Source organism: Schistosoma mansoni, chromosome W (assembly GCF_000237925.1).
Source record: "Schistosoma mansoni strain Puerto Rico chromosome W, complete genome".
Lineage (NCBI taxonomy): Eukaryota > Metazoa > Platyhelminthes > Trematoda > Strigeidida > Schistosomatidae > Schistosoma > Schistosoma mansoni.
In genome coordinates, this window is record NC_031502.1 from 32818074 (window position 1) to 32830832 (window position 12759).

Here is a 12759-nt window from a genome sequence, read left to right on the forward strand (position 1 = left end):
TGCCTCGATATAGCCTTAATTCACAAGCATGGTAGGCAAAGATGGATAGTGGCTAGCAGTGGAACTTCACCCCATCACACAAGCAAGTGGCTATCAGGACTCAGTGGCCGAGTGGATAACGCGATGGAATTTGAAGCGAACGGTACTGGGTTCGAGTTCCACAGTGAATATCAACTCTCAGATGCTGGTACATCCAGCTGACGAGTCCCAAATAGGATGAAACGCGTGTTCTGGATTCCACTGATAGCCGCTATCCATTTTTGATTATAATGCTTGTGAATTAAGGCTATATCGAGGCAATGCGCACAGTATGCACATATGGCCAATTAGAGACTGACCAGTTGCAGTCCAAAAAACATCAATGGGAAGATTCAAACAAACAATACTAAGTGAATTTACAAAATAAAGAATTCACTGACTTAAGTTTATGAATAAATACACAAATAAAAATAATATCCAACACAATTTCGGTAGAATTAAGATTATATTTTTAGATGTGTACATATTTTCACATAAAATATGAAACGGAATAAACGAAAAAAAGAAACATGATGTTTGTGTTTTATTATTTCAATATGAACTACTGAAGTAACAGAAATATTAATCTAAACTGTATTAGATATTACAATTCTACATGAAGTAGGCTATCTAGATTTACAATGAAAGTCTCTCGAGTAAACTGTTCATATGAAAGAATGTAACACTATGAAAAACCATGGATTTTCTTCATTACTTGAAAATTTAAGAATAATACATGAAATAAAAAAACAACTTTCATAATGTTACAATTAGTGCAACTGTAGCAAGAAAACTGGTTATTCGCTACTTGTTTATTATAACTGGACAAATATTGATATAACACGATACAAGTAAAAAAGATGAAGTCGATGGATGATAGGGTAAGATTTATTATCCGCCAAAAAATTAGATTTAAACTGTCTGAATACACTACGTTTTATATGTTGTACTTATACTGATCAATGCTTAAACTTGAATAAATTGAACTGAGTAGTAATAATTGTAGTATTTAATACATGACTTACAGTGTGTACAATAGACTAAGTTGTTTTAACTGATAAACATAAATTAATTACTGAGTCATATGATCATAACTTCCTAACAGTAATGAACGATAGTGACAAAATAGGCGCATTCAATGTCACTACCGTCGTTACTGCTTATGGACATTTCGATAATAATAAAGGTGAGCAACTTCGAGAAGTGAACCGAAAGTACTCTACTTTTTAACTGATTAGAGATTGAAACTAACTTCCCCTTCTTTATCTGCATCTGATAGCTGCTTGTCAGATGTAACTACAGCACATAAAATCATAATTTTTCCAACATGGTAGTAACAGATTAAAGAGCTTTCATATTCTCAGGAGAAGTCAGAAATACGATACAACAAATTGGTTTATATAGTAACAACGATGACCCTGAGAGTATACAAAATAACATACTAAAAATGAAAATAAGCAGTCAGCAAATAACATAAAGTCAACTTAGCAATTGTAATAAACGTAGGTGTTATCGTTGACTTGCTTATTCATCGGAATTACAAATTATTACCAAAAGCAAAAGAAAAAAATCAGTTGAAATCTTGGTAACATAACTCTAAGATAACCAAGAAGAAGACAATGTCGAATACCAACTAAAAATTACATTAGTCTCAGCGAAAAAAATATCTGTTGGTCAAACAGTTATTTCTGATAAATATGTTTGGAAAATTTATGAACAAAAGGTGAAAACAGTATGGCAAAAACGATGACAAACTAATGCGAAAAGAGCGTCTAAAATATAAATAAATATTAAGTCTGACTAATATCTTGTGACAATCACAGAGAAATCAGTTTGACTAATTTAGCGTCTAAAATACAAGCTTCATAATACTTCGACGCCTAACTAAAGCTTGTGAAGAGCAGACTACAGAAAACCAGGCTGGTTTCCGACCTGGACGTGGTTGTATGGACCAGATATTTAGACTATGTCAGGTCCAGGAACATAGACACACATCCAGATGTCCCACAATAGTAGTATTTCTTGACCTTAAGGCGGCATTTGACTATGTTGATTGTGAGGCTCTATGGCAGTGTTTGTCACTAAAAGGAGTATCAAAGAAGTACATCAACCTTATAAAGGTTCTCTGTTCGAACACAAATGGTCGAGTTAGAGCTTGTGGCGAATCATCATCAGAAATGATTACCTCAAGCAGTGTTTGTCAGGGCTGTCCACTCTCCCCATTCTTGTTTAACTTTGTTGTTGACATGCTTTTAGAGATAACACTTTCATCATCTAAATTCCCTGGAGTTGAACTTTTACCGGGAGATTCACTTGTTGACTTAGGATATGCCGATGACATAGTTCTATTTGGTGAAGACGCTGAAAAAATGTAGAGTCTTCTGACCACTATAAGCAACAATGCAGGCATGTTCGGGATGCGATTCTCCCCCTCGAAATGCAAAATGTTACTTCAGAATTGGGTCGCATCGGCACCTGAACTAATGATAGGGAGTGAAGCAGTTGAGCGTGTCGACCGTTTCACTTAGCTTGGGAGTCACATCAGGCCTTGTGGTCTGGTGTGTGACGAAATCTCAGAACGGGTGCAGAAGGCTCGCCTAGCTCTTATTAACATATGCCACTTATGGCGTAGGCAAGATATCCGTCTACCAACCAAAGGACGGGTTTACTGTGCATCAGTTCGTTACGTCCTACTCCATGTCTGTGAAAAATGGCCGGTAAGAGTAGAGGATATTTGTAGGCTACTAGTATTCGATCATAGGTGTCCTCGAAGCATTGCTCGTATATCCTAGGACCATCGAGTAAGTAATGCAGTTGTTAGGAAATGGGTACTGGCCACAAGACCTGAAAGTCCTGGGTTCGATTTCTAGCGAGGTAGTGAGTGGGCACTTATAAGTCTCATTTTACAACGAAGCAGCTATCCAATACATCTAGGTTCTGATTGGTACCTCAACTGAGTTCCATTTGTAATGAATATCGACTATCAATAAAATACTTCAGTGGTCAAAATAGGAGTCATAAAAGTACTTATTTATTTGTTCAGTTTATCTGTTGTATAAAATGGCTAGACATTTCCAAATAACAATTTTATTACTTGGAGGCATTACATCATTACAGACTATCACACATGAGTGAAAAAACGCAGTAAAAGATATCTTTCATGTATAACATGGAAATGTATGGTCAATTATTGAAAATGACCTTGATCTAAGTCTTCTTATGTCCTTTAATTAGGATTAGTTTATTGATCACATTCATCGATGAAGTAATATGTAACTGGCTGAGGCGAAGAGAAATGTACACTATTAATTATATTTGTTTATATTTATTGCGTAGTTTGCACACATGCTTACTATACGTATTCTAAAATGAAATCCAAACTTTATACGACACTATTGTACCCTTCAACAGTGATAATTCCTGTGTACCATATACTGAGTATGGCATCATTTTGGAACGGTTGATAAATGGTGTAGCAATTTCATGAGCTAAACTTTAGTGTTAAAACTACATACAACATCAAAAGTGTATTTACCAACTAAGTGAGCTATCTTCTCCCTAGTGGTTATCTTTACATAATTTTAAACGGCTTAAACTGAACCTCTAGACAACTGAATAATTTTATGTACATTTGATCAACTGTATAACCTGATTGTTTGGATATAATTTTAGAAACACTATTTTTGTTCTTACTGTATACTAATCCGTATGTGATCAATTTTAAACTTGAGAATATTTATATATATTTTCATGTGAATGGTACGAAAAGTCACTATATAAAGAAATTAAATATGGATCCTGGGTTAAATGACACTAAACTTTGACAAACTGTATGTGATTATGGTGTGCGCTACTTATGCGAATAGACATAAGTAGTATGTAGCAGGAATCGGGAGTAGAATGCTTACCAGCAGAAGAATGAAAGAGAGAGATGAAGGAAAACAAAGAGCAGTCGGAATAACAACAGGATCAGAAGAATGATGAGGTATGTAAAGAACAATTGAAAATATGCAAATGATGTATCCAACGAATGATTTTTATATTTTACAAAGATATTGTTTGATTTTGTATGAAACAATAAACAGCTTTTCGTACCTGAGTTTTCGATCAGTGTATTATAACACAGTTTGAAGCTAAACTCTGCAAACTACGATTTTATCATTTAATGGTATTCGCTCTGTGATTCACTCGATGTATTAAATCATGGCGTGTATTCGCAAAAGGGATAAACTATCCTTCACTAGATTTGATTTTGTCCTACTGTTGTTCAGACCGGAAATTCAAATACTTTATGCAAACGACACGTTTAACACCAAAAACGATTAACTGGAAAAAAATTACAGTCTAATCAACAGTGATTTCGAATATATAACATTCAAATTAGAAATTGAATCCGACAACAAAATACTATTGTTGAATGTATTGATCACCAGGACTAACAAAAAAAAACTATAGACTTAAGTAAATTGGGCACGAGCCCACATTGACCAAATATTCAATTACAAGAATAACAACCTAATGACTCACAAATTTATTTGCATACAAACCTCGTTCAAAAGAGTGACGAAGTACTGTAACATTGCTATTGCACAGAAAAACGAAAGGAATTACCTAATGGATATGTTTCAAAGAAATAGATACCCCCAGGACTTCATCAAGTAATGTTTATCAACCCAATCATCAAGCGCAAAACCAACAATAAGAATCATTTAAAAGGTAATTCAACCCCACATAAATCACAAACAAATTAATGAGGCTTCTTGGAATAGGTATAGAGTGCAAACTTAAAAAAATATTGACAATCAATACTTTATAGATTAAAGGACACAACGACGAACGAAAACAAATCAAACATCATCTATAAAATCAATTGCAGGAGTTGTGAGAAGCACTGCGTAGGACAAAATAACTGTCCGCTTCGTCTACATGAACATCAGCTGGCAGTTAAACACCATGACATAGCTTTTCTCATATCAGTGGATGAGGACAATTATGAACATGATTTCGATTAAGAAAACATCTAAATACTGAGGAGGGGAAATAAAGAGACGTGAAGAAGTCTTAGAGATAGACACTCTGGTAACGCATCAATCAACAGACATATTGAAATTGACCCGATCTATCAACCAATAAAGAAAGGTATAAACAAATACAACGTCAGATGTCAAAACAATCATAACAAACATGCAAATTACAGCTAAACGCCTACAGACAACAACCACCCAAATTCTAGGTTAACAGTCAATTGCGGAGAAATTCTCATTACTCACTTCTTATTGAAGTGTGTACTGATGATGTCGATAGAAACAATGAATGTTTTACGATTATGCTGTCCAATCCAGTGAAACAAAACATATTCAAAATCCCCATCACAAGCTACGAACATTCCTCACTATCTCACTTTCATGTCTGATTCAAATTCGGTTTGTTGCTTGAGTTGACGTGAAATAAATTCTTTCAATAATCCATGTATTTGGTTTTCCAATCTTGTGTTGTTGACGTCTGTTGGAGTATCGGCGTTAATGACCTAAGAATATATATATATATATATATATATATATATATATATATATATATATATAAAGAAATTAAGACATCCACTTCTCCCGATTAGCCAGTTAGCTTACTTTGTTAAGTTATCAAACAAGTCCTACTCTGTGACGGTCATTTGAGAAAATAAGTAAAAAACGTAAATTACAACAGGTTAGTTAAATTTTTGGTTCGCACCATAAATGTCAGATCACCATTGAAACCCTGGAAGCACTGGATAGCTGTTTCGTTCTAACATGGGACTCCGCAGCAGTACGCATCCACGATTACGCACGTGGGACTCAGATCCAGGACCTTCAGTTTCTCGTGTGAACGCTTCACTTCTAGAAGACTGAGCCGGCATCCAATGGTGTTAATATCTAACTTCAATCAAAAAAACTGAGCGACCATCTTCCATCGTCTGAGGTAGATATCTGTCTCTACCTGACACGGATTAGCTCCACTGGTCAGGGCTTCTCATTACAACTCCTAGAACTAGTTAAATGATGCACATTATTAAATAATAATCAAATTTTCGTCTTTGATATACATAATGCATGCTATACGATTGACTAATTGATTGAATTTGTTTGAAAAGATGAATCACTGTGTGGATATATATATATATATATATATATATATATATATATATGAAATCGATTTTTTAGTGACCTTTATTTTCATATCAGGCTAATCACTTGTTATCTAATGAATAATTCATAGTCGTTTCTGATAAAAAGCAATGGTAATTGAGGAGGAGTTGAGACTTTCAGAACTATTATCTCTTCATTTACTATCTGGTCACTAAACAATCGGTTTGTAGTATTTTGAAACTGTCCTATTTATAAGCTTCCATTGTATGTTATAACTGAAAGTATACGTTTTATTATTCTTAAATTATCGTTGAATCATAAATGTACATAATCCTATGACTGTTCGAGGTATGGTAATAAACGTTTTATCAGTTCCCTGTGTCCATGTTCTGACTTGGTACTGAACTACAGAGGAGCTGTATTCTGAACTAATAGGAGCAAGAATGTTCACAATCATTACTCAAGGTTATTAGTCGGAGGTTGAAGCACATTGATGAACAAAGTGAAGGTCATTTGTCTAATAGGAGTGAACCATATCGGTGTTCGTGGGCTATATCTAATGGTTCGATTGTGGGATATATAAAAAGACTGATGATTATAACAATACCGTCTTAGTTAACTAATACTTTTGTCTTTTGAACTTGTCTACTTGAATTTTCGAAAATTGGTTTTATAAAAAAACCTTTATTTATTCTGGTTAACGTTTTTTTAGCAAAACTGTTTTCTATAGGAATACTCTGTTCAGGACAGAGTTCGATAGAGAATCCCGGTGGGCAGCCCATGCTACTCTACGAGGAGTAACAAGCGTAAGTAAGTTATCTACTTTTGGTCATAACAATATTTTCTTTTCTTCAAATAGATTATGTTTTATTTAAGTTATACCATTGAAAATATATCGAAAGTTTATTAATATTTAGAGAAATGTAACACACTTAACATTCAGAGATACATAATTTATCAGCCAACCAATTGATCATGTAGTCTTAAGCTAAAAAAAATAATAAACGGCAAAACCAAGTTATTACACTTTCATCTATAAAAGAATTATAAAGTTTCTACTCAGATATTTATAGGCTTAAGAGAAGAATAGAAAATTAATGAATGAAAATTGCTAACATATAACTAAGAGATTTTACTCCAAGTCAAATGATTTACATATTACAATAATAAATTTTTTCATAGTTGAGATCATGAGTCAATGGAAGCTAGACCACCAAGAAAAACCTGGAAGCACTGGACGGCCGTTTCGTCCTATTGTGGGACTCCTCAGCAGTGCTCATCCACGATCTCGCCTCGCGAGATTCGAACCTAGGGCCTACCAGTCTCGTGCCAGAGCACTTAACCGACAGACTATGATAATACTGAAATCTCCACAAAAACTCCTGATAATAAATTTTTTATTAGAAAGAAAAATATGATTATCATAAACAATACAGGTGAATATTCTACGTTACTTTTTACTTCATCTAGGGATTTAAAAAAATCTAACTCTTGATATGGCGTGATAAAATGGAAAAATCAGATTTTTAACTCATTTTCATTTTTGTTCCACATTATTGCCATTTAATTCAATATGATAATTACTCAGTGGGATATTTTATTTAGTATAACATGAATTTATTTGAGTGGGATGTTTTATTCAAGATGCGATATTCGTGTATTTAATTAACATGAACTATTCTTAACATGACACGCTGCATATGATTTGTTATAACTTAGGGTATCTTTCATATATCTGATTCCATGCTAATTAATCATCATAATGGGTGTACGAATCAATATATAAATGAGTGTATTTTCGTCTAGAGTCATCGTCATCGTGTTTTGGGGTTAATAAATCTTCACTCATACCCGTCTTGGTGTTCTTACTTCGTGTCATAGGAATTGTAGTGGTTCCTTACTATCGTATACATAGAGAAAAATCTAGGAACTTAGGGTTACAAAGCGATCATAATAGTTTTCAGTCACCAAGTTGGAGTTCAGTGTTCCACCTTTTCAAATATATTTTCACTAAATGACAACCATGTATTCACTGATGAATGGGTTAAAGGATGGATTTCTGATATATCCCGACAAGGATAATGAATGCTAACTGTTGGGGTCCAGTTATGAACTACTACTATACATATGTCCCTATTCTGTAACTATTGAGTAATGAGAGTATGTATATCTACATTCCTCCTATTATGAGCTTTATTTTGACCTATAGGCTATTATTATACGATTTACCGTTCTTGAGATATGCTCAGTCTATTAATTACAGTCTCCCACATTCACAGACACTTTTGGCTAGATCTTGTACAAATGTAATTTTCTATTTTATGGTGTGATGTGGTCTGTTTGGTTTGCATATAACCCCAGTATGTTGGAAATATATGATTCATATCGCGGAGGCTGAGATTTGTACTATGGACTGAACAGGCAGGGCTAGGTAGGGAGAAGGACGGATAAAGAATCTAGAATGCTAGTACGGACTTACGCGTCATTTGTTCGGTCGATCGATCACTGTTCTCTAATTGGCAGCATCATTACGTTATATGTTAATAGGGAACAAGGTCACTAGTTATAACAACTTCCTGACAGTGTTGTGAGAATGTGTGCCCTGTAAGGTTAAGAAGAAGTCCTAACTGAGACGGTAAATCAGTAATAGAATTTAAATAAAGACAGAACAAATATTGATGCAAAATAGTATGAATTCATTATATTTCGTGGTTTCTCATCAGCTGCTTACAACCAAATATGCATTAGAGTTTTAGCATTGGGGTAATAAATGGGATGGAACGACTGACATAAGTGAATGTAAAGGATTGGAATAACAAAAGGTCATCAATGATAACTATATATATATATATATATATATGTGCAAGGAAAGGTCAGAGGTTATTACGTATTAGAACGAATCAGCAATAGCATTGGATGGGGATAGGATTATATTGAGCATTGATTGGAACTGAAAATGTTGACCATGAAATATTGAATGTGTGAATGAGTACTGTTGTGGTCACTATGAGGACGGACGATTCTTGTTGTTATCCAATGTCGGATTGTTAATGTCTACTACTACTAGAAGAAAACAATACCAAGTGAATTTAAACTTCACCCCATTGCACAAACAACTGGCTATTAGGACTCAGTAGCTAAGTGGATAACGCGATGGAATTTGGAGCGAACGGTACTGGGTTCGAGTCCCACAGTGAATATCAACTCTCAGATGCTGGTACATCCAGCTGACGAGTCCCAAATAGAACGAAATGCGCGGCCTGGATTCCACTGCTAGCCACTATCCATCTTTGCCTAGAACGCTTGTGAATTAAGGCTATATCGAGGCAATACGTACAGTATGCACATATGGCCAATAAGAGACTGATCAATTGCAGTCCTAAACGTCAATGGGAAGATTCAAACAAACAATACCAAGTGAATTTAAATAATCATTCGTTTAACAAAAAAAATACCTGAAAGTACTGCATACAAAATTATGTACAGCATATGTCTAAAACATTCACAAAACCATTTGGCTTAAATTTTGGCTGATTTTAAAATAAGATTTTTGGAAATATCACTATCAAACCAACAGTACGAGTTCGGCTAACGAAAACTTAGCTATAAGATATGTAATTTGATCTATTTTCCTTTAGCTTTTTTAATGTCTAATTTTTATCATGTTGTTATTCAACATCAAAACTGTAACTTCGATAAAACTATACAAATGGGAATAATTTCTTAACTTTGAACAATTAAGCACAGATATTAACTAGTATGTATATTTATTTGCGAAGATGAATTGAATACTATGCTACATATATGAACAGTACGAGTTTTATAAACTTGTCTAGGGTCCTGGTAGATAAGTTTTTGTTTGAAATCCAATCAAGTCTTATACAGATAATACTCTTCTATAAAAACCAATTAACGTACTTGCACTTACCACAGGTGGTACGATAGAATACCATTAAGATTATGTTTCAATATCAGTTGAAATTAAAAAAAAAAAACTTAATCTTGAGAGATTTTCCAATTCAAATGTAAGTACGATATATTATCTTCCATGAAAAATACCAATCATGATGACAAATACATGTTCTCGGTAATCACTTACGTAAGTCCTTCATCCAAACTTTTCATAATTAAAATCATGGTAATTATCTCGCAAACGATCGATAAATGATTATCTATTTTCTGATTGGTTACGTCAATAATTGTTCAAGGACGTTACGCTTTTTATAACCTTACATATTAACATAATAATCTTGATTAGAACTAAGCAACAGAGTATAACTTATTTATCTCTCGAGGGACACAATGATGTTAAGCTTCAAGATTTAATTTCAGTAGTAAGAGTAAATAATATACTTAGAGATGGAAGCTGCAATCAAAAGGACCATATAGTTGTCGTTTTATTTTTATTTCATTCAAATCTTTATTTTACCAATTACATTAACGATCATTTAGTGTTAGTTTACACACCTATCTTGATAAATACAAAATCATGTCATGTGATATGTTTTTGTATGTATAAGTGTTAATAACGTGTACTGTAACTATGATGGGATGAATATTTATTTGATTGATGCAACTAACACAAAGAATAACCTTGTCCTTTAAATAAGCCATTTTTTTTTAGCTTTCTCATTACCTTAGAGTATATGTTATAACCTAACTACTAAGCAATTGAACATTAACATCTGCCCCCCCTCTCCTATGATTATTGTAACTTAATAGCAAAATTAATATGAGTTCGTGAAAAATTACTTCTAATTCCTAAACATAGTAGCAAACAATTTTCATACGAAGAAAATTTACATCACATATTAATTTCAGTTAAACACCTGTTAAAAAGCAGAAAGTAATGGACTGCTATTTTGTTCCATTAAAAGATCATTCAGCTTGAGAATTTACGATAACGCCCTGGATCGGTTCATCAGAGACTTTATCTTCGCAGCGAGTGCGTTACCTTTAAACTGCTAAGTTGGTATCCAATCAACTGTTCAAGATTCCATGGCTTTCAACAATTGTCCAACTTAAGTTGGCTTATAGGGTAAACTGCCTTTATCTCATTAGAACAGTTGAAAATTATTTTTTAGGAACTGAGTATAATTTTTACAAACATGTCTATTAGCTTTCCGATTGTCATTTTAAACTTGGATAGTGTGAGAGAGAGAAATAGGGAGGTAGTAAACATCCTATGAAACGATGTCATCGATTGTAAAGTGTATAAAAACAAAATTTAAACAACAGTACAATCAAAAGCATTATGACATAAGTATATGGAGGCATTTATCTATTTGAACAAGTGAAACAGTCTATACTAGGACAAGTTGTATAGACGATATACGCATACCTTTTAAGTAATGCAATAATTGGTTGGGTTTTTCCTGTTAAGAGTCAAGAGATTATCCTATCGTTGATCACAATTTGCGATACATAAAAACGATACTTCAAAGGAATATGTACATTGTAATCAATATTAAAATATATAAATAATCTAATAAATAGATGAAATGTTTTTTAGAATTACTGTTGGTTAAATCGAACCATACTCCCGAACCCACCAGAGTCAAGATTAATATTTTAAGGTTATATCAAAGCTGACGGTTGATCTGTCTAATATTAACATAACGATTACTATGTATCAATTGATGACGGACTTTTAGGAGAGTACCAGAATTGTATATATTTAAAACGGAAATGTAACAGAAGAAAGCTAAGAGGGGCCTAGGTCAATAGCTTTAATCAAACTTTAGTAGGTTTACTGGGCGAAAATCTCCAGAAGGGGTATTTCGAAAAGGTGAAATAACGGAAATCATCTCCTCTTATTCTTATAATCAGAAAGGATGTTTATCCAGACACTACCGTGTAAAACATTGATTCGATAGTCTATAAGTCTTTAAGAAGATTGGGACACCCAACATGGATTCTTCATTTACTAAGGAAATATCGTAGATCTTCCTTAGTAGATTTCAGACTAATAATATGGAGGAAATGCGAGGATAGTTGAACAACAATTCGCGCCTGCGTGATGGTTCCAAAGGGAAAGTGATTTTTAGTCAGATGGATGAATCCCACTAACATTCTTTGGTTTCGAAAAAGAAAGACCCGTCGTGAACATAGAAAAGTTGATGGATGACGTTAAAACTAACTGATTTCTCTTTTTTCCCTTTTGACTTTAATTCATACTTTCATAACACCAGCTTTGTAATCGGGTCAAAATTGGCCTTATTATCCCAAGGTCATTTAAAAATTACTTAGGTTTGACAGTTATTGATAGTCAAGATTTATCTAGTCCTGTAATTAAGCATAGAAGGGCTGAAGTATTTCTGGGTGTAATATTTACAAATAGACAAAAGAATATCAAATTTATTCGAGAATAATAAGATGATGTTACATTGTGACTTATGTGAGAAATCTACGTGAATATATTTGCATATTTTCAAATAAACTCAATCAATATCAATTAACTGAATACTTTTCAAAGAGGATGCTTTATAGTTCGAGATTTATCACTAATTAATTACTTCCCTATCACTCTGTTTTTGTATCGTTTGTGACTGAGTTGTGTGTTATAATTGTAATTGTTGCTATATAAACGACCCAGCGATTCCTATTGCTTAGTATTCTT

The 12759-nt window shown here is 33.6% G+C and overlaps 1 protein-coding gene across 1 annotated transcript in view; it reads right to left on the reverse strand.

Moving 5' to 3' along the window:
- Smp_132040 (hypothetical protein) overlaps positions 1-1333 on the reverse strand; it is a gene marked incomplete at both ends in the record, with an annotated part of 18860 nt that extends 17527 nt beyond the window's left edge. The window contains one exon of the mRNA XM_018789417.1: positions 1271-1333. Coding sequence (XP_018654863.1) covers positions 1271-1333 — 63 coding nt within the window. The remainder of the gene's footprint in view (positions 1-1270) is intronic.
- Positions 1334-12759: the final 11426 nt, after the last annotated feature.